Source organism: Aptenodytes forsteri, unplaced genomic scaffold (genome assembly GCF_000699145.1).
Source record: "Aptenodytes forsteri isolate BGI_AS27 unplaced genomic scaffold, ASM69914v1 Scaffold274, whole genome shotgun sequence".
Taxonomy (NCBI): Eukaryota; Metazoa; Chordata; class Aves; order Sphenisciformes; family Spheniscidae; genus Aptenodytes; species Aptenodytes forsteri.
The window spans coordinates 113,953-139,205 of record NW_008795101.1 but is presented as its reverse complement, the minus strand read 5'-3'; the positions used below and the strand labels follow the sequence as shown (position 1 = coordinate 139,205).

Sequence of the window (25,253 nt, the reverse complement as noted above, 5' to 3'; positions counted from 1 at the left end):
AACCAGCTCATCTTGCTGCACGTGTTTGAGTTTTGGAGTCCTAGTGCATAACTCGCTCTTCTGAGCCAACTTTCCACAAACAGGGTTTGTTTTTCTTCAATTTGAGTAATTTCTACAAACTCAGCCCTCTATATTCTGGATCTGCTTAGAAGCTGAGGATACAAAACGTTGCTGAGAAGATACTTCTGATTTATTTGCTCATGTCTAACTGCAGCAGCAGAGGGGATATTGATAATAAACCTAATGTCTCAGAGACCTTTTTTTTTTTTTTAAATGAGAACAAGAAATGTATCCCCAAGGAATGGGCTCAGAAATCACAGCTGCCCAGAAAAAACAGTGTGTGGTTCAAACCAGCTGTTTGAGTCTTGATTCCAACTCCGAGTTTTTGGTGTTCCTGCTGTAACACTGGGTTTGGGTTCGATGAGCTGTTGACAGTTGTGAGAGAAGGCTGTGTGTTGATGAGCTGAGCCTTTAGGGAGCCAGGAAAGGGACTGGTTTGGCTGTACACTGTGGTTCATGTTCAGCTGGGTATGAAATTGGAACTGGAGTACACTGCAGATGTTATCTTTGGATTTCAGTTACTTCCTCACTAACTGTATCCATGAAAGTCTTGCTGCTTTTCCTTTGTATTTGCTGAATGGCATGAGTCAGATATTAAAGCAGTGACTTCAGGTTCCACCCTGGGATGGACCCTGACAAGGAAACGCCAAATAACTTGTAATAGAAAACTGTGCGTTTCCTGATGGACGATGGGGTGGCGATTCCCTTTCAGCCCTGAATAGGGCTGCCAGGGCAAGGACACGGTGCTGCCTATATCTGTCAGATGTGGAGCACAAAGAGCCTCAGTATAAATACTCCCAGGACACAGGGAGTGAGGGCAGTTTTATTCCAATACGCAAAATGGACCTTTTTCCTCTGGACTTAAAAATAAACAACGTTTTGGCTGAACAAATGGAACCGACCTTTTTATTAAAAGCATATATCTTCTCGTGCCTGGTTCAGTAAGAGGCTTTTAAAATTGAAAGAACTTAACTTGCAAAACAGCTGACTTGAGTCATTCCAATAGAATTTATCTTCTTACTTTTTGCTCCTTAAAGTTGGAGAGCTTGTAGCCTTTTTTTTTTTTTTTTTAAAAAGGAGAGCAATAAGAAAAGTGGCTCTAACCCTGTGTGCTCTTTGCACAGGTGGAGAGAGAAGCTGAGTCAAGGCAGTGCTGAGTCTGTTAAGTTCATTTTTAAGTTGATGGAAAGATTCCCATTTGTTTCGATGGGGATTGACCTGCCCACAAGCTCAAGCCTATTCCTGTTCAGTTGCGGAGGAAGGATTACAGATAGTTATCAACAGCAGCTTTAATAGATTAGAAACTTTTCTACTAGAAATTAGAAAATATTCGGTAACTTGAGGGGATGCCTCCAAAGTTGGCGTCTGATGATGGGACCAGTGAAGTGCTCTCTCCCTCTTGAACATGTTCACCACGAAGGGAGCCATCCTGACAGATGAAGCCCTTGGTTGTGTAAGAGTTGCTTAATTTCCAAGACATGAAAGAACACTTGCGCTTACCCAAATCAGTGTTTTCAGGGCTTCGATGATCACGTTCTTGTACTGGCTTTTTGTTTTCTTCCTCTGTAGTCTGGCCAAGCCTCCAACCAGGAACAAGCCCTTATTTTCTTTAGCTATTTTAGTTTGATTTAGGCTTAGCTGAACCTGATGAAACTGCAGTTTCATGGGAATGTTTGACTCCTGTTGTGCAGAGTTCTTGGAACAAAAAAGCATTTCCTTGGATGGGATGGCAAAGGTTTGTTTGCCTGCTTCTACCTCCAGGAGACAGAGATTGACGATTCCCCCCCACACCCCCTAAATTAAACAAACGTAATTCTTTTCATATTTCTTTGGTAAGTTTTGGGGTTGGGGTTATTTTTGTTTGGTGTGCCCCCCCCAACCTTTTATCCTTTTCATTGCTTTCATTTGAACTTCTCTTATGGGTTTGTTTCTCTCTTGAAATCCGGCCACCAGGATGAGACACCATTCCAGCTATGATCCCAGCAGTACTGGTGCACAGGGATTACTGTGCGTGTCTTACATAAGGCAGTCCTGTTTACAGACACAAGGATTTTGGTCTTTACCAGCAGTACGATGTTGTTGGCTTGTGTTCATCTTGTGACTAATCGTAACCCCAGCTCTTTATTTCTGCACAGCTGCCTCTTAGGGACCAGGCTAAAGGAGATTGGAGAAAATGGGATTTTTCTGAATCTGCAAAGCATGCCTGCCTTTGGGATTGAGATAACCCCTGCCAGGGAGCAACACGGCTGTTGCTGGCAGCTTGGGCGAGCTGCTGCTTTCCCTCAAAGGCGGAGAGCTCTCCCGTCTGCACATGGCTCATCTGAGCCAGCTCCTGGTTTGTCACATTGGACTTTTTCTCTGCATCTTCTCCCTGATTCTTGCATTTGCTGGTTGTTCATTGTGCTGTCTTTGCTGGGTAAATTGCAGAGGTGCTGAAAACGTGATGGTGTGCTTTGCTTGTTTGCACATGGCTGTTATAAAAATCACGATCAGTCTGAACCATTTAAAGGGAAAGGAGGAAAACTGGCCCGCTGCCCTTTCTGTGGAGCTCTGGGAGGATTTTCAGTGCTTTTGGGTGGTTAATACCCGCACGTTCGCTGTTGGGATGTACCACATGGGATGTGGAAACAGAAGCGCGTGCATTTCTGTAAAGAAATAAAAAAATGGAAAATCAAAGATGGGGCGGGGGGGACCCTTTTGAGTTTGGTGGACAGGCTTTAAAGGGCTCATAAAGCACCTGAACGCAGCTGAGAGAAGGGCCTCCCTGAACTGAGCCATGTGAAGTGGTTTAAGTGCCGTGTTCAGGTGAAACTTTGCAACTTTTACAGAGGGCATGAACATAAGTTTTCAGGATGGCTCTAACCAGAATGACACGGGCCCGTGAGGCTTCTGGTTGCCTTCCCCATCTCTGCGTCGGCACGTTCGGTTTGAAAGGCTTCATCAGGTTAAAGGGTTTGTACCAGGAATTCCCTCTGGGAAAGGCAAATTTGCAATTCTGACACTCAATTATGTAAGTAGGACACTTGGAGCCTTAATTTTATGGTAAGACAGCCTCACAAAGCCTATTAAAGGGGATAGAAGACTAGCAAAACCCGTGGTTGTTGGGGCGCTGGGGTGCTGCCAGCTCCCGTGGGGCTGGAGGAGGGTGGTGAGGGGGTGCCTGTGCCCTGGCCAGGCGGTCCGGGGTACCCAGCTTTCGCCACGGTCCCGTTCCCACAGGTCTCCGTGCCACCGGTGCTAGTCCCCAGGGCAGAGGGGCCCGGAGCTGCCATGACGACGGGTGACTGCTGTCACCTCCCTGGCTCCCTGTGCGATTGCCCCGGACGTGCCGCCCTCTCCAAGTCGGTGGAGGACTCCGACATCAGTCGCCCGCAGTATGTCACACAGGTCACCGCCAAGGATGGACGGCTCCTCTCGACGGTGATCAAGGCACTGGGCACGCAGAGGTAAGGCTGCTTCAGGGAAGGGGCTTGGGATGACTGCATCTGGGCTTTTTTTCCCCCTTTTTTTGTGGCTCTAGGGGTAGAGTGAGACAACAAAGTCTTGTTTGTGAAGGAGTTCGCTGGGGCGCTAATAGTGAGTGTGAATCCTTGTTAGCCAGATGCTTCCCAGGCCTGCGCTCTCTTTGCGGGAGCTCATGCTAGTCGCATGTGCTGGTGGATTGGGACTTGCGTGTTCATCAAAACCCCCCAGGCCTGCGGCTGCTCCAGCGTGAGACGGCACAGGCGGCCTCTTGCCATGTGCCTCTGCCAAGTCCTTGCTGAGCAGCAGTGAAGGTGGGACGCCATGCTAGCAAGGGCAGTGTGATGTTCATGGAGGTGATTTAAGGGCTGAAAATGGAGCACAGCCCCTGTTCCAAGATGGTCATGGAGTAAAGACGTGGTGTCGATTTGCAGTCCCAGGGAGAGGAGGGTGTTTGTGTTGCAGGAACTGCAGTGTCCAGTTATTGCTAGAGGGGACGTGTGGCAGCTTCACTTGCTCAGACTCTTCCTGATGTGACTTCTCATCGTGTGTTTTGAGCAGCTTCCAGAACAGAGGACACTTGGCAGCGTTGTTCAGTCCAGCTAGTGAGACTGGTCACATTTTGTGTTCAAATCCTGTCTGAACAGCTGTTATTTTTTTTAATTAATTTGGCCAAACGTTGATGAGGTGTGAAAGTGGTGACTGCAAACGTGGGGGAGGAAAGCAGGAAAGCTAGATGAGAACTGAGGCAAACATAATTGCTATATCTAGCAAACCTGGAGCAGGTCAATAAAAATACGAGGGGAACTGAGCTTGCTCTCTGACAACAGATAGGCTGGGCGAGAAGTTGTGCAACCCCTTAAAACTTGTGGAGGTGTAAAAATCTGGTGGGGAAACTGCCTGGGATTACAGGTTAAAGAAAAACCAACAGCATTCCTCATGTGAGTGTCTTCATGGGACACCAGTTAGTTTTTTGGTGGTGGTGGGTTTCAGTCTCTTTCTTGTCACCAGCACTTAGCAAAGCGAAGCCAGGAGCAGCGTGACTGTACTGGAAGGTTGAATTAGTGATATGGTCTCTACAGCCTGCTGGAAAACTGTGTTTGAGGGTGTATCATGTGGGAGTGTGACCAGGCGCCCTCCCCCTCCGGATAGGAAGGAAGGAAAATGGAGTCTGATAAGAATTTCTTTTGTCGCACTGTCAGCAAATTTTTTCCTTCTGGATTGTTTATTGGTAGCCAAGGTTATATTAATGCGCTGGAAATATGAAACTTCTCAAACAGGAAGAGAATGGATGAAATATCTTACAGATGCTTTTCTTAGGAAATAACAGATGCATGAGAGCACTGGAGGCTTGGGGTTTTTTTTGGTCTGTCCCTGTCACTAAGACTGTGTGAGCGGACTGTAATTTTGTCGTTCTGATACAGCACTGAGCTTTATGGCAATAAAGGTTACAGAATCATCAAATAATTCAGACTGGAAGGGAATTCTGGAGGACTTCTAGTCCAGCCTCCTTTCAGAGCAAGGCCAACTTCAAAGTTGGATCAGACTGCTCGGAGCCTTGTCCGATGCAGTTTTCAGTATCTCTGAGGATGGAGTTGCCAACACCTCTCCAGACTCCTGTTGCAGGGATTGTCCCAGCTGCAGAAGTCCCCTAAATAAAAAGCACATGAAAATGAGGAGAGAACAAGGGTCAGTGGTTCACCAGTGATGTTTAGCAGAGAGAAGGGGATGGTGCAGTGGGTGTATGTTGCTTCACAGCCCTAAATATGATTAAAAAGTCCAATTGGGATGAAAGCTGCTAAACATTGAGTTGAAAGTGGTAGACATCTCCTATGGTACACCAGGAGAGGAGTCTTGCTTCTCCTTTAGCGAGTTGACGTGCACGTTCTTGCTGGTTCTTCTCCTCCCTTTATGTCCCACCAACGTTTTTTCCCAGTACACTCCTTTTCCTTGCACTGTGTTTCCGTGTCTTGCTCTTGCTTTCTGTTTTGTCTGATTGTGCAAACTAATGGAAGTAGCACTACTGCTTTTGAAGATTGCAAATTGCTTGTTCTGACTGTTGTGTTGCAATCCCACAAACTTCTTTTGCAGTCAGGTGTTTTTTTTTTTAAAGCCAGAATAGCAGTGGAGTATGAACTATGAGATGGGATCAGTGTGGCTTTTGTACTGTCAGCAATATGTGGAAAAAGATGATAGCTGATACAGCTCACCTGGATTTCAAGAGGGCATGCAATAGGGTCTTTGAAATAAAGATGTTCCTTTCTCACCCTCCCTCCCACCCCCAAATCCATGCACCTGTGAATGTAAGAGAATGGTGGTTGTGTGAAAGAAATGGCTGGTTGAAGGTGGGAGAGAAGTGAGATACTAGTGAATGGCTTGTTTTCATGGTCCAGGGAGGGTAGCCCTGCACTGGGCCTCTGCTGTCCAGCATTTTATTCCTAAATGATCTCGAACGGTGAACACTGAAGAGATGTACTGAATTGCTCAGAATAGCGAACTTCGGTGTCTAGAGCCATTTGAGGTTTCCCAGGGAGCCCAAGTCATCCTCATTATGGGGCTGGCAGATGTGGCACAGGGCTTCTAGGAAACCTGTGCCTTCGCATGCCAGCTGGTATGCCCTTGGACCTAAAATGGCACTAGACGCATGACTTTAGGGAACTGAACGTTATTGGAAATGCCTGCAGGCTAAAATAATGGTTGCAGTTCAGTGTGCAGTGATGCAGATGAAGAACAATAGTCTGAGATTTACATACGTGTTCGCGGGTTTGGAGGAGAGGATCTTGGACATGTGGCAGTTACGTGCAGCAGTGACCAAAAGGCAAATAAGATGCTAAGATTTAGGAAAGCAATGAAGAACAGAACACAGTCACTGCAAAAATCCCTGGTGCATCCGCATCTTGAAAACTGTAGCTCTGGTCCCTGCAGCTCTAAAAGGATGTTTTAGAAATGCAAGAGGTAGAGGGAAGGGTAGTGAGGGTGATCAGAAGGGTTGGATGTGTTTCTGTCTAAGGCATGACTGAATAGGCTAGGACTCTTCTGCTCGTGAAGGAGGTGACTGAGCAGGCTGGAGGTCTGTAAATCTGGAGGGTGTGGAAAACATTGTCTTTTACAGGACAAGAATTAGGGGATAGTACACAAAACAAGCAAATGAGACATTTCAAGTGAAAAAGATTTGGTTCTTTGTGCAGCTAGAGAAAGTCCTGGCTACAGGAGGACACTGGATGCTCTGAGTTTACATAGGTGCAAAAAAAAAAAAAAAACATTACTTTAGTCTGTGATGGAAATTTGTCGCATGAATATCATCTGATATACCTGAGCTAACGGTTGCTGGATGCTGGAGCAGTAGCGCCTTAGTCCACAGTCAGTGGCGCCAGTTAGAGGCGTGAGGGAACATCTTGGGAAGAAATGGGTGGTTTGAGTGCTATCAGCAGTGCAGGCCTCCTGTAGGGAAGGTTGCAAGTGTCTCTGAAAGCATTTGATACTTCCCTTGATAAGCATCTCTGGTTCTGTGAGGTCCCACGAGAGCAGATCTTGAGCGTGATCAAAGAGATTTGATTCTGTAGTTGAAATTTCTCGCCAAGGAGGGGGTAAGAAGTGGTGGTGGTTGAAGCACCAAGGCAGCACCAGCCAGTTAAAGGCCCGAACGCTGCAGAATGGTTCTCTGCGTGGTGCTGTGCAGATAGGATGCTAAATTACTGTACTGTGATGGGCAGAGGGCTTGTATGCTGAGGACTTAGTCTGGGTGACTGCTTGCCATGAAATATGTTGTGTCCTTGGCGAGCTGAGCTTCCAGGGTCAATGTAGTTGTGTCTGTAGATATCGCTGTTCCTTATGCAGTTACTGCTAAACCCAGGATGCAGAGCAGAGATGGGGTGAGAGTGGGTAGGCGATCTGATAAATGCGACTATGATTGCAAACCTCTTGAGTGGCTCCAGGTGGCTGGGGGCACACTGTGACTAGTGTGGATCATCCGGCTTCACTTTGGGCTTCTGGATTTGCATCAGGGCTTCAGGGTTGGTTTCAGGTCCAGTGTCAGCCTCTCTGCCTGCTGTGAGCGGAGCTGGAGACTGTGGGGCATGCGTGCTGCAGTCCCTTCTGTGGCCTGCTGAGCTGGACAGGCTGACGTGCCGGCTTCTCTTGTGTGCTGTGGTGCTCATCAACACGGCTTCCAGATTTTACTGACCTAAAATGTGCCAGGCATTTCCACACTCCCCTGAGACTGGTTTCTTGCTGCAGCAGGCTGCTTTGGAGAGTCGCAGCACGCCTGGCACGCTCTGCCACGTGTTGCCTGCTGTGCATGCACCCTTCTGGGGCTTGGTGGGATCGGACCCCATTCTCCGATGTGGCTGTATCATTCTGCCTGCTCTGACCGTGATTTCATTCTGTTTGTCTGCCTCTTTAGTGATGGTCCCATCTGTCGAATCTGTCATGAAGGTGGAAATGGGGAGGGACTGCTTTCCCCATGTGACTGCACAGGAACACTGGGCACCGTGCACAAGAGCTGCCTGGAAAAATGGTTATCCTCCTCCAACACAAGTTACTGTGAGCTCTGCCACACAGAATTTGTTGTAGAGAGAAGACCGAGACCTTTGACAGAGGTACCGCTTTCTTCCTGCTTCACTTTTATTTCCTTACCGTTTGAGAGAAAATGACTGATTTGCCCTACTGTCCTTGTGGTTCTTGCTGTCTCCTCTTCCTCGCAGTACCTTAGCACTCACAAAGAACAATTTATTTAGAGAGATCAAGTCTCTTATCAGACCAAGTGACGTAGTTGCAAAAATGCAGTAGCGATGTTTGAGGCAACTCTTTTACCTGTGAACCCCCCACATGCTACATACCAGTGGCAGGCTGTAGACTATGGAAAACATTGCACTTGTAGATATACTTTAATGCCTGAGTATTGAAACGCAGGGGTCACCACACGACCGACTGAAATATGAAGCTCTCGGAAATATTACTTTTTCCTGTTAGTTTTAATCTTATCTCACAGTGTTGCATTAGTGCAGCTCTTTTGCATGTGACTTCCTTGTCATGCTCTGCTCTGAAAAGTGAGATGTGATGATTGCTGATACTATTCTTAAAAGACCTGCCCTCCCTTGACTAATATTGACGGATGCTTCAAAGCCTTTGGGTCTTGCTCCTTGCTGCTGAGCTCTGGTGCCCTGCCGCTGCCCTGTGTTCCCCCCAGTCGAAGGAGAAAGCAGGATATGGCTCAGCCAGTCCTTATGTTCCTCTTTGCCTTGACCATAGGGGGACCAGGTTCCTGATGGGTCCATCTGCCTCTCAGAGTTGGAAGGTACAATCCAGGCTCTGGTTGGTGGGTTGGGTTGGTTTGGGTTTGTTTTGGGTTTTTTTATCGCAAGGCTCTCTTCATTCCCCTGTTTAGGCAGTCTGCTGCGCTCACATTTCAGACTTCCTTTGGCCCCCGAAGTTTATAGCAGCTGCCTGTAATGAAGTCCTTTACATGTGGGGAACAAGGGCAGCTTGGACTAGGCCACCTTCTGACCTCAGAATTCAAGTGTACAACCCCAAAGAGGAATAAGTAAATCAGTGAGTTACAGTACGAAAGGCTGTAATGGTTTGTTTTGGAAGATGGTTTCACACCTGAGGTCCAACCTGGAAGATCAAAGCAAGGTCCTGCAGCCCTCACTGCCTGCACCCCATTCAGATCCCATTCACTGCCTGTGAAACTGCAGGCAGGCTCTTCCCTGTGTCGGCTTGCTGCTAGGCTGGGCTTGGGTGTTCATTCAACACAATGTGTAACTACAGAGAAGCATCAGTCTGCAGGTGGGGATTTACAGTTAACAATTTTGGGAGCCCCCCAGTCCTGCAGCCATCAGCAATGACAGAAGTAGGAAAGTGTCGTCTGGAGCTGCCACTGCAAATACTCCACTTCTTTGCGTGCACCCTGTCCCTGCAGGGTTTTTCATCACATGCCTCCCTGGCTGTGTTTGGACTATGGCACATAGCTCTGGTTTTTGTTTCAAAAGTTACTTTTCCTGTCGATAGCGTTTCAACCCAATGCATGGCCGTGCTGCTGCTGCTGCACTGTGGTCAGTGAGGCTGCAGAAGGAGGTCTGTGAGCTGATTCTTAACAACAGACTGCTGTTACCTGTAAGCTATCAGAGGTTTGTTGGTGCCTGCCAAAGTGTATGTGTGGGGAGGCGGGGGTTAATTCTGGTTTGTAACTGCGACTGCTCTTCTCTGCTCTCTCCTTCCCCTTGCTCCGTCAGTTAGGTCAAAATCAAGTCACAACTGGAATTCTAAGTTGCTTTTCCCATCTCTGTTTCCATTCCCATCAATTCTAGAGGTTATTTCCTTTCCCTTCCCACCTGTCTCTGGAAACAATACCTGCCCCCTCCTCCTTCCTGCAGTCCCCAGCTCCTTCGCACACTTCCATCTCCTCCGGGTGCCCAGCGAGCCTTGGAGGGGAAAAGAGCCGCCCAACTGGGGATGAATTCAAGCTTCAGTTTGCAAAATTGATATTAAGTTTTAATGATTGTTTAATTTACAACTGACTGTCATTGACTTGATAGCCCCAGACAGGAGAAGGCTCTAGACTACAGTGCTAAACCAAACCATGTATTTAGCAAATCAATTTGTAAAAGAGCATTACATCAGTAGTTAGTGCTGTCTCAGTCTTATCACTTTTCTCCCAGCTGCTAAAACATATAAAATGGCTCTTTGACCAAAAACTCTCAAATGGTTGTTTCAGAGATTGAAAACCACTGCTTTAAAACATTTGGGAAGGGCTGTATCTTGGCTATGAGGACACACTGCAGGCAAGCCCAGTAACAGTGAGCTTGCTAGGGCTTATGTGGGCCAAAATTTTGAGTGCAGGTTTCAGATGTTTTCGCTTAAGAGCTAGTAAAGTATTCATGCCCAGAAACAAACATGTAGAAGTGTATTTAGCCATAGTTCACAGATGCTGTAGCATCTCGTAACAAGTACAGGCTTAGAAAACTGCATACTTGAGAAAAAGCTCAAAGACCAGTGTATATTGGAGGAGTTTCTCCTCTGACACTGATGTCTCTGCCTCCACCAGGCAAGAGGAGCTTGCTGGGACAGTGCGACAGGAAAGTCATGGGTCCCCTGTGTGCCGCCTTGTCTGTACTCCAAGGTGGATGAGTGAGCAGCCCAGGACAATCAAATTTTAATTCCTGTTGAAATCTGTGAAGAGCCCCTCTGAACTGGATCCTGTAAGGGTATGGTGACCAACAAGCAATTTGTGAGCATTAAGAGATGATGGGTGGGCAGCATTTAATAAGCCTCAAACACAAGAGAAATGCCACTGTGTTTTCAGAGAGGAATAGACCCCTCAAGCCATTACTGATAGCTGTGAAAGGCTTTGGGATGCGAGTTATTTGTTACTACTTGTGTTTGGGGACTGTCTGTGAGCACAGTGAGGGGGATAATCTGCCCTGTTCTGGTGTCTCCTGTGTCTGCTAGGGGAACAGCTTGCATAAAGTGCTGTTAGTGCCTTGTGAGTTTGGAGGCTGGTAAGCACTTGATCAAAAGTCGCCAATTAGCCGGTGAGAGTGATCCCTACCATAGAGCAGAGTCTAACGTGCAGCTCGCCATCATCATACAGCCCTAGAGCAATTCCCTTGCCTGCAGTTCATTGGCAGCAAGCTTTTTCCCTGGCTTGAGGAGCAGCCTGTAGCCTGGTTTAATAAATCCCATGGTAGCAGCCTGCTCTTGCTCTTTCCCAGGGGCCAGCAGTGCTTCCCCACCATGTGATGCAGTGCTGCGAATCCAGTACAAGCTGCACTGAGCAGTGTGTGTGCTGTGGCTGAGGCACGCACGTGTGCTGCGTCTCCGTACAACGCGGTTTAGCTGATCGGCGTGTGCACTGTGTACCTGGCATGTCACGAGTTGAGGGCTCCTGATAGAGCGAAGTGGCTCACCTGGCTGGAAAGATCGCCTGGTTTTGTTGTACTACTTCCACCACACTGTAAAATGCTCTGATCCCTGCCTGGAGTCTGGGGAAAACGTCCTGGAGTTCAGTTTCTTGTTTTCCTTGGGAGTTGTTGCAACTGCTCTGAGCTTCTGCGCCACCGAAATCTGTGTTCATCAGAAGTAGTGACGATGAGTGTGCTTCGCCATGTGATGTTTGCCTGGGCTTTTTGTTCACTTAGAGGCCAACTTACAGAACTTGGCTGCTTTCAGAAGCGTGCCTACTCTTAGCAGAGGCTCTGCCCTTAGAGCAGAGCCCTTCTGAAAGAGCTGATAACCGCTTTGCCAGCTTGCTGACGCTTTCCATTAATACCCTCTGTCTGCACTCTGGTGTAATCTCATCCCCACACCAGATTGGGCCAAAACTCTTCACCAAATACTTTTGGGAAGTGTCATCCCCAAGTTGTTCATCTGTTTCTGAGAAGAGGGCTAGGGAAAGAGGCTGCTTAGTCATTTAAAAATGACACGGTTCCCTCAGCCTTCTTATCTGAGAAATTCTCTGCTCCTTTGTTGCGGGGAGGGGTGGGGAGCGTTTTGAAACTTTTGGGGAAGTGATGCTCATGTGTGAGTGTGCTGTTTAGTAGCTCTGATAAAAATCGGCTGTTCAGCAAGAAAAACCCCCGGGGAAGTCAAAATAGAAATTAGCGAGCAGAGGAGGATAAATGGGATGGAGACTAGGACTGGGAATGATGCGGGAGCAAGCTTTATGGCAGTGGCGTTGATAAAAGGGTCTGTCCCAGGTGTGAAAGGCTATCCAGGCATCCTAGCTCTTTTCTGCTAGGATGGGGCCAACCGTGAAACCCACAATAGAATTAGGTGACATGCTACCTGCTGATACTGGTTCTCACAGGAGAAAGCAGCTAGCTCTTGCTGTTTGCTCTGCTGTGTCCTACCTTTCCAGCCTGGGGAGACTTAGTGGCTGTGGTGGACACTGGTCACGCAGCTGATCTCTGTGGGAATGGCCTATCAGCCCCATGAAAAAATAGCTCTGCCTATGTGTGTTTGAAGAGCCTTCAGAAGGAGAGAGGCTGAGAGCTGACTGTGGACTGGGGGAGGCATTTTGGCGAGTGCTGTGGGCAAGCTACATGCTCGAGTTGAAGTGCTTCTGTGGAAGCTGCAGAAAGTTCTTGAAAGTCAGGAAATGCCACAACCAAAATTGCCTTAGTTTTTACTTCAGTCCTCTTGTATATTTGCATTACAGTGTGGTCTCTATGTGGCCACAGACTGCGTTTTCCAGGATCGGTGCATGAGTGAAAGATGCCTGCTAGTTAACTTTGTTTATCCCGCTGTGTTGTGTGGCTGTGTGCTCTTTTATCCGTGCTCACAAGACAAAATTATTCATTTCCCCATGGGCTTCTCTGGGGTACTTATTGCTGTGATATCTGAGCACTTCCCAAACAGTAATTTAATTCCCTCCTTTAGGGAGGGAAGACAGCAACCTTGTTCAGCATGGATTAAAGAGAATTTTTTAATAGAATTGGATTTTTATTTTCTTTAAGCAGCCATTTATTTATGTTGTGGTCTGTTCAATGTAAAAATAGTAACAGTGTTTGCTGCCAGTGTGCCTGATCTCTGAACCGGGAGTGGGGGACTTGTCTGAGCCCAGAGCCAGCTCTGGCAGCCACGGGCTGGCCCATGGGTGCGGGGAGGATATCTCCTTCAGTTCAGCCTAGTTCAGTTATTTTTTAACTAAGAAGCTGGTTGAAAGCTGAAAAAAACATAGAAAGGCTTTTGTTAACTGTTGGGCTGTGAGAGTGATGGGCTTGAGCGCTTTTTGGGGGGCATGTTTTGAACCACTGCAGGTGAAGATGGAGAGTTGAACTGCAGTCCCAGGTGCCTGGGGAGGGTCTGTAGCCAGAGGTGCAGGATGCTGCCATGCTGTGCTGTGAAAGGACAGAGTGGCTTCTGCTTGGCTCTCTGAAATGGTCTCCAGCACAAGAGGGTTGTGGACTGGGGCTTTTGAGTGAGGAGCAAGTCCCCAGCAGAGGAAGAGATGGCCAAGCCTTGGAGAGGGGATGGTTTTCCAGTACTTGACTTTCCTACATCAATGTTAGTTTAATGTGCATCCATATGTTTACAGGGAAGTGATCTGAATCCATGAGATTCTAGCCAGCATGGCTGGCATAGTCAAAAAGTGCAAAATACGTTTCTGTGTTACCTGGAAGACTTCAGCAGTAGATATTTAGGTAAAATGTTCAAACCCTAAGTTGCAGTGCATACAGCTTTCCTGGAACAGGTAGTTTCTTTTTTGTTCCAATAATGTTAAGCACCGAAAATGCACAGTTACTGCTTAGGATTCATCTTCAGGAAACATCTGTATCTTTGCTGTCCAGAGCGTTATAGAAGAAGGAGCCCAGGCCTTTGGCAATGAAGCATTGCTTCAGCCTAGACAGCTCTTTCTCCCAGGCCACGGATGGTTACACAGTTCTCTAGGCAGGGTTGGGTTTATTTGCCCTAACTTTTTACACCTTAAATTTGCCTCAGCCAAGCCTTGTTCTTTAGAGTCCTGTAGTCTATGGAGAGAAGGGAATGCCTCTTGTGATCAATTAATTCCTGCCTCCTTAGAAACCTAAGTTAGGGTGGGTCAACTTGTCTGGAGGTGCCTGCGTTTTTCTGGCTCTAGGAGAACCAAGGTAAGTGCTGTTACAGGCAGCTCGCTGTGCAAGTTTAAATATCCCCCTCCCCCTTAGTGTTCTCCCTTCCACGTAAACTCCTTTCTTTGGTCTGTGGCTAAATCCATCACAAACCTGTTTTCTCTTACAAAGTGCTCTCCCCGCTGAAGATGCTTTGTCCTCTAGGATTTCAGGCAGAACTGCATGGATTGAGACATTTGGTACCGTATTGGATGCGTCGTGTATTTCTAGAAAACATTATCAAGGGTGATGCTGTGGCTTTGTTTCTACAGCCACAAGCAAGTGTGGCCCTTCTGCACGGCTCCTGGTCTTCTCCCTGGCTGCAGCCCGCTGCCCACAAAGTGAGGTGGGAGCATGGGTCAGTCCATGTTTTGTGTACCTGAGCCCACTCCTGCCCATTTGCCCTCTTTGCTTTCCCAGGTTACCAGCAAAAGTATTTTCTTTCCATGGCCAGCTTGTTTTGTGTATTTTGCTGTGGCACTGACCCTCTCATTTCTTTTTTCAATTTATTAACTGCTTGTAAAGTGTTTTAACTTTAATCTGTTGTTAATATTGTCCCCTCTGAGTGTTTCTAAATGGGAAACACCACCTCCACTGCCTAGAGAGTCCCGTTTCAGGCCCTCTGCCCATACTGCGAGTCATTTCCCATCTCCTTTGGCCCGCACTGCCCATCGGACAGGCACTGCCTACTCGGCCTGGTGCAATCCTGGTGTTGGGCAATCGGCGCCGCAGGTCCATGCCGAGCAGCTGAGGTCTCTGCGTGGAAATGTCCCGGGCTAGCAGCTCAGGCAGGCGTAGGAGCAGCAGCTGTTTAATCCAGCAAAATGTCAGTCCATGTTAGAGGAAGGATGTATTTTTGTCCACACATCATGTAAATCCTAGGGAGAGGAACCTAGGGGTAACAGGACTCGGCTCTGAGAGTGGGCATGAATTTCTGGTGCTGAGGCCAAGGCTCTGGCTTTGCTAAAATTACCAGGATGTTGAAAGCCAACGTATCCTGGTGGTAAAAGCTAATGAGTGTAACGCATGACTTGTTCATAATGCTTCTCTAAGCATTTAATACCTTTGCCAAAGCAAAACTCATTTGAGACAGCTCACTAATTCCAAAAAAGATTTCTCTGGTGAATCAGTAGCCTCTGGAGCAGTTTAGCCACACCCTTTGTTCCCATATTTCTGTCCTTGCAAGCAGGTCTCATAATGGAGCCCCAAGAAAATTCTGCTTCCACGTCTTCAGTGTTGGTGCTTTCCTGCAATATGTGTGTTAACATGCCTTATTTAAAAATGGCAGCTTCAGTAATATCTGCGTGTCCCTATGCCTCTGCAAAACAGCTCCTTCCAAGGGTAGTATGCAGTACAGAAGACTGCCAGTTTTTTGCTCCTACTGTTTTTCTTTGTGTTTTATTATGCAATTTTGATTAAAAGATGCTTATTTTTCACTGACTGCTAATACTTTTGGTTCACTTAAGCTGGATATTTTATATAAGTTAGTGGATTATTTTTTTTTGTCTCATAAGGAAAGTACGACTTCCAAACACAACTGTTGCCTGCAACAAAGCGTGTTTGAAATTCTCAGAGATGTTTGCTTGGCTGTTTGGATCACGCTGGAGTATGGGACACCTCCCGTGGGTCTGCCACGTGCAGTCTTTCTGCTCCATCTCACTAGTCTCCCATACCTCTGTAGCTGTGGGAGGTGCTGCTGGGATGTCGCCGGTACAAGCAAAGTGGGGTTTGCAGGGAGCAGTAGTGATATTCTTATTACTCCTGCTTATGTTATTAGGAAAAGAAGTTTTGCCTCTGGGTGTAGTGCCCAGTGCAGCGATTGCTGCCCCCCCCTCCAGTTCAGAGAACTGAGATGTGACGTAAACTTTCCCCCACCCTTCCTCCAGCCTTATCTTCCTCACAGACAGACTTTTTTCTTTGCTTTCCTTGAACTCTTCTGCTGAACTCACTGCACTTCTTTCTCAGCTTGTCTCTCTCCTTTCTCAGTGCAAGGCTATGTTAGACTCCTGTATCTAGTGAAAAACAATCACTCTTGGCTCCAGCTGAGTCCCGTTCCTCTCTCATCTTTTCTTTTCTCTCTTTGCTTGCATTTGCTGTCTGGAGATGCTGTTCTCAGATTCCACCCTAGATCCTCTTGGTATTTCTCTGTGCAGTCCCTGGCACTGCTCTGCAAACCTGGAATGGCCTCTTTGGGGCCACAACTGGAAATACTTCATCCCTGCGCTCTTTGTACTTACCAGCACTAGTCTCTTCCTTACCTGTCCATCTTCACCACTTCGTCCAGCCCTGTCTGTGCCCTGAGGATCTAGAGGACCTGCTACCAGTGGGGTTTCTCTGGGGTGCAGCTGCTGGTGATGCTGTGTTGGAAAGTGTCCTGGTGACCTGCAGCACTGCTTGGGTTGGTTCCTCTCCTGTCCACCATTTCTAGCGCTCCTGCAGCTCTTGCTCTCCTTGGGTCAGCCCAGTGCCCTGTGCTTCCCAGTGGCTGGAGCCAGGCTGAGTGCATCAGGAAGGCTCTCATGCCTGTACAAGGAGAGATTCAGCTTGTTGAGGTTTGTGGAGCATCAACGGGCAGGCAGTTGTGCAGTGGGGAAAGGAGGATGAGGAGGGGCACTTTGCTCTGCAGCATTTAACTGCTCTGCTTGCAGGGCTAGGGATGTTTCTGGGTCTTGGCTTCCTGAGCTCTGGGTACTCCATCGGAAGACATCCCTCCCCACCTTGTTAAAGGAAACAAGACCATCCTGCTGGGGCTGCCCATGGAGCTTGGTGGCCTGCAAGGAGGTTTTGATGGATGCCCAGAGAAGGGATATGATGGTCCCTCTTCTGAAGCTGTGTTTTTTGATTCGACATGTTTGTCAGGGCAGGGACAGGGCTAATCGTGCTGCTGTGAATCAAGGTCATGTTTTTCTTTCTGGCTTACATAGCCAGGCACCAGGTCAGCAGCAAAAAGAAAATCAACAGGCGCCTGAGCAGCCACAGGCTAACAATTTGGTGGACAGAAAGGACACGGGATGTTTTGTAACGCAGCTGGCTTTACACAGCCAAATACTCCTGTTGTTGCTGCAGCTTGCATCATACCGTAGCTGTGAAGCACATGGGGAACTTTGTGGCAGGGTCAGCTGGTGAGATTGGCAGGTCACGCTGGTCCTGAATGGTGCTCACCAGAGTGGGTAGTCCAGCTGCGAGGCTGGGAAGAGACCCGAGCACATGCTGGCCAGAGACTGCTGGTCCCCCCAGTGCTGGTACCGCACTGTGCTCGTCCCACTTGGCATGGGACTGCCATTGGCTAGCACGTGAATACTGTATGCAATGTGTTTTATGGAACAGGGGCTAGTAGCTCACAGCCATGTACGTTTTGCAACACAAGGTAAGTGAGCTGTAAAAATCAATGAAAGCTTATTCTAAAACACCCACTTATAACCCCCCAGAAAGACTGCAAGGTGCTGAGCACTGCTGGGACAGCCCCTCATCAGTCCATTCCCCTTGGTCCCAAGTGGCAGAATACAGCCCAGCTCTGAGACATGCGGAGTAGCAGGTGCTGGGATGGACTGTCTGGGAGACTGCTCTGTTATACTTTGAGCTCTGATCTTCGTTTCCAGAGGAGCTGGTGATGTCCTGGTGCCTTTTTCTGCATGCCCTCCTCCTGCCTTCTGTCACCTGGGACTCACCCTAGTTTCATGGGCACTGCAACATCCAAAGGTCAGATACTCATCATCCCATAGCCCTGTTGTGGGCCCAAGAAATGAGCTCCCTTCCACAACCCTGCTGATCCCAGTAGAAAGAACATCTGGGAGAGCCTCAGCATCGTGCTGGAGGACAAAGAAATATGGTTGTACCCAGAATAACTTCTTGTCGCACAAGCAAGAGGTTGTTTCCAGCAGGGTGGTCTGGGACCCAGCTCGTAGCCAAAGTGGGCAGCAAGCAGCCAGCTCTACCTTTTTCTCTTTAGTCTCACACATGATTGCAGCATGGAAGCAATTGTTTTTGGACTTGGCGTGGAAGAAGACTGACTTGTGCTTTTGTTGCTTTCCCGTGTTTACTTGGTAGTTCTCCCTATAAAAATTGTTTAATCTGACTGACCACTTTTTGGATTGTTTGCAAGGTTTATTTTAAGTTCCATATGCACTAATGTGCTGCTGTGCCAGAAACCCTGCGCCCTTAGGGTGGCTTATTGTATTCTTTTTTTATTGTGTCAGTGCATATTGGCAAAGTAAATCAACTACTTCAAAAGGAAATTAATTTACTTCCTGCCTTTACATGTTTGGCTCCCATCTTAGGGAGGAAGAAGGAGTTTCAAAGGTCACAAGGAATATAAATAGAATAAGATGCAGTAAAATACCTATCTGCCTTCAGTCCCCGAGATTCTTATTGTATGAGGGTCAGAAGTGACCCAAGTTGTCCCCTTACAGGGGATGGGGTGCTCTGGGATTGCTGCTAGAGGGATGTCAGTCCAGCCGGGGTAATTCAGCATTCACCTGAGTGCTGTGTAGCCAGGGCAGCCCTGTGCTGGTTGGAGTAGGGAAAGCCAAGCACATGGCCAGGGGTTCGAACGATGGGGCTGCCAATGCACTGTTTGTAGGAGCAGCTTTACTGCATAGATGAGTTGCCGTCCACCCTCGTTTCCTCTTAGGGTTGCTCAGGACTGCGTGTGTGGTCCTTATCTTCCCCACACAGCTCATCACCACTAATCTCCTCTGCAGAGCCACACAAGGGGTGACTTGCAGGTCTGCCTCCCTTCTCCCAGCTCCTCCTGTCCAAACCACAGTTGTGGCTGCTCTGAAATTTCCTTCTGGCTGTCTGGCCATCAAGTCGTGCTCAGAATGGCTTTAAAAATGCTTCTAACTTGTCCTCTGTTGTTGCAGGAGCGTTACTCGGTCCCCAGATCTGTCTGCATTCTTCAGCTCCCAGCTTGCTCTCTAGCTTCACTTGTTCTGTTTGGGTCTCTCAGATGCTTCAGGTCACATCTCTAAAATACCTTGCCTTATCCGTCCTCCCAGCTGAAATTCCTGGCCAGGCTCTTATCTGTTGCTGCAGCATCCTCTCCTCTGTTCTTGGACAGCTCAGTGTCCCATCGCGGGTGTCTGCAGAGCATGCTGCTACCGTGGCTCTGACCACGCCAGCCATGTTGCCAGTCCTTGCCCAGATTTGTCATCTCCCCCTTCTCTTTCCCATTTCAACAAAAGTTGTCTGCACTTCTTGTCCTGTTCTCACCCCTCTGCTGTGTCTCACTGTACGTCCCTCATGTCAGACTCTCTCTGTAGTTAAATCTGCACTAACTTGCGTGCACCCTTCCATGCTCCCCTTCTGGGCCAACACTTTCTGCTTGTCTTTCTGGCCAGCCATGTCCTCAGGTTACCTGTGCTCTGTTTGGACCCGTGTGGTCTCATTAATTTCTTGCATACCTGCCACCACCCCTTCTGTATTGCTATTTAAACTGTGGTTTCCCCTGTAGGGAAGGAGCTTTGTGTACATAGTTCTCAGACGGGTCCCTTTTCATGCTGCCTGTTCAAAAGTGGGCACCCTACTCCCAAGTCTAGCAGTAGGATGTGCCTGGCTGCCTTGGGGATATTCCCTTCCCTGCTCTGACTGTGCCTTTTTGATCATGTTCTCCAATTTTTTTAATTTTTTTTTTTGAGGAAAAAATAATCCTAAATGAGACCAGTCCTTGTGCAGGAAAGAAGGAAGGATCCGGCAGCTCAGCATACAGAACTCCCAGTAAAAACGTGCTGTAACAACTCTGGGTATTGGAAGGAACCACAGCTGCTTGCTATTCTAAAAAAGGAAAGGAAAGGCTGAAAATAGCATAATCCCAGGAAAACTAGAACAATTGCTGTTGTCGAAGTCAAGTATCTAAAATGAACCCACACTGGAAGCAAGTCGGGACTCCTAAAAGTAGTGAACATTTAGAGATTGCCTGCTGAGGGAAACCTGCCTGCAACAGAGCTGCATTTGTTCTGCAACCTGCTAATTTTTGAGAGCCGCAAGAGAGAAGCGCTTGCAAAGCCTCTTGGTAACATAGAGCAAAGTGCAGTAACCTCCACTGTGATTTACTGCCTGGGAGGCAAGAAAGCAAGCCTGAAAATGGGAAGGAATACACCAGAATCGGCTCTGTCCTGGTCCTGGCAGGTCTCTTCTGCCTGTAATGTGGTGGCCAGCGGATGGCCACCAGCAGTGGAAAGGTCTGTGGGATTTTGCAGTCATGAAGGTGGAGTTTTCAGCAGCTGTGTCTGGTGATCATGCCTCATCCCTTCATGGTCACTTGTGATCCACTGAGACCTGGGAGAAAGCAATGGGGGATCTTCCCCCAGCCAGCCAAGCTCTGTGTCCCTCCTCACCTGACAGTCGTGCTGCTTTCTCTGTAGAAATGGTCAAAAGCTTTCTCTGAGAAAGATGCAGATTTGGGCACCGGTTGTTCTGTAAAAGAAAATGGGTTTGTGTTACCTTCCTCTGCCAGGGCCAGCCCAACACCGTGGCCCCTTGACTGCTGTCCTGCTTTGTCTGCTCAGGTGCAAAGCTTTCTGCTAGTTACTCACTTTCTTTTTGCTTTTCTATTTTTTTTTTTTCTCTCCAGTCTTGGTTTCTTAGTTGCTGAAGTGATATGCTTTTTTCCTCTCTGTCATCATCTCAGTGAAAATACTGGGTGCGTGGGTGTTTGCATTCCCCACTGATGGCCCTGGTTGGGTGCCGGGCTCCCTGGTGAGCGGCACTGCTGTGGTTTGCTCAAGCCCCGAGGACAGTGCCATACCCTTGAGAGCACTCCTTCTGCAGAGCTGTCTTGCCCAGTCTCTCAGGTGGACCTGGGCATTTCAGATTTGATTTGAATCAGGAGTGAAACTCTAAAATGCCACAATTCTCCAAAAGGAACCAGAGGGCTGGATTTGGGACAGCTGCCCTTATGGCCTGGCCTGGCCACAGACCCCAGTGCCCTGGTTTCCCATAGCCCCTACACCAGTTGCAGAGTCCTGGATATGTTTCTATTGAAGCTCAATCCAAGACCTGTCAGATCTTTACTAAGCCAGGCTTTACTGAACCGACCTCCCTCTGTCTGCTAGCTGCTGCCTGCTCCTTGCTAGTCCAGTGAAGAGCCCAGGCAGCTCCTGTATTTACTACTGTCTTCCCCTGCACATATTCTTAAGTTGTCTCTTCCCTTTCCCTTGTTGGTTGTTAAAAATATACTTGATGCTCTCTAGCTCTATTTTTGTGAAAGTTTATGTGAGCTAAGTGTATGTACCAGGTACGTACAGACTGCAGAGAGCATGTGAGAGCTTCCCAGCATAGCAGTCCTGTTTTGCTACCATGCTGTGTGCTCTGTGTGCCGCTGACTAATGCCCTTTCTCCCTTCCTTTCTGCAGTGGCTGAAGGATCCCGGTCCCCGCAATGAGAAGAGGACCCTTTTCTGCGACATGGTGTGTTTCCTGTTCATTACTCCCTTGGCGGCGATCTCCGGCTGGCTGTGTCTGCGTGGAGCCCAGGATCATTTGCAGTTCAACAGCCGACTGGAGGCCATCGGACTCATAGCACTAACTATAGCACTTTTCACAATCTACGTCCTTTGGACGCTGGTAAGTGTCTGCTGCCCAGGGCCTTGTTACTGTTCAAAAGGGAGATCGAAGTACTGGCTTGCACCGTGTCGGTGCAGCCAGCTGTTTCTGACTCCCCTTGTAAGAAAACCTTGGGCTCTTTCTCTTGAACATCCATTTAATTACCTTCAAATGGGAGCTGCTAAAGCTGTTGCTGAGAATGAGAAACCACTTCCTGATCATCTGCTTTCCAGATTGACATGGGAGCAGTGTTCCCCCCGGGTGTCATGTACCCGAGTGCAGACATGCCTGAGCATGGCTGAGGCTGGGTGGGAAGGTCTGGTGCTGGGGGCAGGCAGTGGTCCAGCTGTTGTGCCTGTTCATATTTTCAAGAAGAAACACTAACTTGATATGCGGGTGGTTTAGGGGAAAAAATAAAATCTGGAAAATGTTTGACCTCTAAATAATCTGCCATCATGTCCCTCCATGCTTTGTGCTACCCAGCACAGGTTGGCTGTGCCTGAAGGAGGTGCAGACTGGCTGTTGGGGGTCTCGGTGGCCCACAACTAAACAAATTCCTACACAGTATTTTTAAGATGTCAGTAGCACAGAAGGGTGTGTGCAAGGAACACTCCAGCCCTGTGGAGACCTCTGACTTCTCTCTCATACGGGGCTTTTGGACTTGAGCCCTGAGCCAAGGCTGGGTAGCCAGCCTGCCCTGGCCCACTGCTGCAGCACTGTCAGGGTTGGAGGCATTGGGGATTAGTGAGAACCTGCACTTGACACTGTCTGGGTGTTGAACTGATCCGTGCTGGAAAGAGCTTCCTGCAGATGCCTTGCTTTGCGTCTTTTTGGACATGCTGAATTAGTAGGCAGGAGCTTGCAGCTTGGGGTGAGTCCAGAAGAGCAGGAAAGCAAATGTGAATTTGCTGTGTAGCACATCTGTGAGCGCTCCCAGCTGAGAGCCCAGAGGAGCAGGCAGCTCCCTGCCCTGCTGCTCCCTGAGCCCTCGGTCCTCCCCTGGCCCCACTCTCTCTGGGGTCTCCCAGGCCAGGGACTTCCCTCTGTTTCCCATTCAGTTCTTCCATGTTCTGTTGCTAGGTGGGCTTCTGGGTTCGGATCTTCATTTCGGCTCTCCTATTCAAAGCCCTGTGTGTGCTCATGCCCTGTCGATACCCTTTTCCAGCTGCTTGCTGGGAAGCACCATTTTGGGAAGGGAAGCAGTGCAGTTGCTGGAGGAGAAATAGTGGGACCCCAAAAAGCTGGCAGTTCTGTGGGCAGTAGAAATGCCACAGCCCATTTCCCTGCCATTTCATGCTCTGATCTCGCAGAGTAACAGCTTTCCCTGGGGTTAGGACATGCCTTGCAAGTCTCCCACACAGACTCAGGTGCCAGGGGAGGGTGAGTTGGTGCTGCAGCCTTCGCTCTGGGGGGGTGCCTGCAGTGAGAGTGCCTGATTGGTGCTGCTGTCAAACATGCAGCAATTGCAGTGCACAGGGAGCTGCTGAGGAAAGTCTCCGCTGCTGCATGTACGTGCTTCACAAGGTTCATTTCTGTAGAAAGCCAAGCTAAAATTGGAAACTTTAAGAGGAAGTGCTTCCGTCTCCTCTGTCCCAGCACTGGTCTGGAGGAGCTGGAAATCTGGATGAAACGGAAAAATGGGGGTTTCTTGTGAAATAACGAGTCCTGACTAAAATGGCTCTAGTTCTACTGTGCTTTACATTTCCTTGAACAGAGAAGGACGTTAAGTGAAGCCCCTTTATTCACATTTACCATATTCAACTGCAATTCCTTCGTGCTGCCATGGGCTGTGTGGCACAAAGGGCTGTTATGTGGGTGGGTGGTGATGGCTCTAATCAGCGTGAGGATCGGGAGAGAGGCTGTGGCCAAGGTTGCAGCTCCTTCCTGTGGAGCAGGAGCTTTCCTTGAGGTTTGCACCATTAGCTCCCCATTCACACGCTGTCTCTGAAGACTGTGAGATCCATTTGCTTCTTGTTTATCAGCAAACAACCTTATTCCCACAGTTGTCCCTCTACAACAGGAAAAAGGGGAGTGCACAGATCAATAAGCTAAATTACCTCAATGTGGTGGCACAGCTCCATTTCTCATAGCAGATGTCTGACACCTATCCAAAAGTAATAGGAATATTGACTTTTCCTTGTCAGATATACTTCCTGGTACTTCCTACTTGCCAGCTAAATGTTTCCTGTACTCTTACAAAGTACGAAAGCTTGGTTTTGATGAGTGGCTGACTGGATTCAGTATTTAATTTTCTTGCTCACAATTTCTAGGAAAATAAATGGGAGGGAAATATATGCTGGTTTTATTCCTTCCTCAAGAAATTCTAGAAAAGTTTAATTTCAAAGCTAAGGAATCAGCAGGAGCTGTGAGAAAATCTGCAGTGCTTGCAAAAGGACACAGCAAGGAGTCCAGCCCACTGGGGAAGCACAGCCCGAAGCTCCCCCTTGCAGGGCTGCTCTGAAACTGCAGGGCCAGCTCATGCCTCTGGGCCAGGCTGGTTAAGGTCCCCTCCAGCCTTTGCATCCTCTCCCATCTCCCTCCCGGTGAACAAGTCTCCCAGGCCACAGCGTTGTCACAAAAAATGAGTCCAACCAATGTCCTGTTGTTGCAGACCAAGGAGAGAAGGCTTTTGCAAAGGGCAGAAAAGATCCACCAGGATCTGCGAGATGGGAGGAGGCTGGTTGGATTCAGCCACTTGAGGCTGGTCCTGTTGAGAACCCCTCGTTTTCCCCAGACAAGGTGCTCGCTTCAGCCCATGGCTAGGGTGAAGGGGCGAGTTGTGGTTCCTCCCTGCCACATCTTACCAGCCTTGTACCCAAACCCAGCTGAGCAAACTCTGTCCCTCTGTCCTGGTGCTGCCTGGAAAGCTCCTTTGGCTGTGCCATGCTCAGCCTGGTGTTACCAGGAGTTAATTGATTCCTTGTCAAAGGCTTGGGACATGGAGTGCCGCAAACCGTTTCAGGGTCAGTGCTGTCTCCTTTGGGTGGGGGGTGCTGGTGGATTGACAAGGAATATGCAGAGAGCACGCAGAGGGAGGATGGGTGACTGCATCTCACTGGCCCTCTAAGGGCTCTGGCACTTGTGACAGTGGTTTGGTAACCAGACTGATGCGTTATCACCCACCAGGTTTCGTTCCGCTACCACTGCCAGCTGTACTCGGAGTGGCGAAGGACCAACCAGAAAGTCCGCTTGATGATCCCAGCCTCACGGAGCCCTCACCCCATGCCCCACTCCCTCCTCTCAGCCAAGCTCATGAAGAAGACTGCAGATGAAACCACCGTCTAAGCTGTCCCTTGGCTGCTGCGCCACGTGGCTGCTGGGGCGAGGCCAGCCCTTCAGGGCTGGCAGAAGCAAAGAGGGTCGGGTGTCCTCGCGTGCGCAGGAAACGCAGCAACTGTGGAGGCACTAGAAAGCAATCATCCCACCCGAAGGGACTTTGCGGTCAGCATGTACTTTATACTATGGCAAACAGACAGATAATCAACGTCTGTCATGTGAAATGGCCCAAAAGAGCCAGATGGCAAAATATGCCTGTCTGCAGGGACGCTTTCCTATAACTAAATACCATATGTGGAAAATATCTCCCTCTATATATATATAT

At 48.6% G+C, this 25,253-nt stretch overlaps 1 protein-coding gene across 1 annotated transcript; it reads left to right on the top strand.

Annotated features, from left to right (window-relative positions):
- The first annotated feature begins 2,065 nt into the window (after positions 1-2,065).
- Positions 2,066-25,247, top strand: MARCH2 (membrane associated ring-CH-type finger 2). The gene is made up of 5 exons (XM_009277046.2): positions 2,066-2,395; positions 3,280-3,506; positions 7,925-8,120; positions 21,464-21,673; positions 24,779-25,247. The coding sequence occupies exons 1-5, from the start codon at positions 2,372-2,374 to the stop codon at positions 24,935-24,937; spliced, it is 816 nt and encodes a 271-aa protein (XP_009275321.1). The 5' UTR covers positions 2,066-2,371; the 3' UTR covers positions 24,938-25,247.
- The last annotated feature ends 6 nt before the right edge of the window (positions 25,248-25,253 follow it).

Excerpts from the sequence above, each read along its gene's own strand:
- MARCH2 (XM_009277046.2), top strand. The coding sequence starts at position 2,372 with ATGGCTCATCTGAGCCAGCTCCTG. Across the intron at positions 8,121-21,463 it reads GACCGAGACCTTTGACAGAG|TGGCTGAAGGATCCCGGTCC; the intron begins GTACCGCTTTCT and ends TCCTTTCTGCAG. Across the intron at positions 21,674-24,778 it reads TCTACGTCCTTTGGACGCTG|GTTTCGTTCCGCTACCACTG; the intron begins GTAAGTGTCTGC and ends ATCACCCACCAG.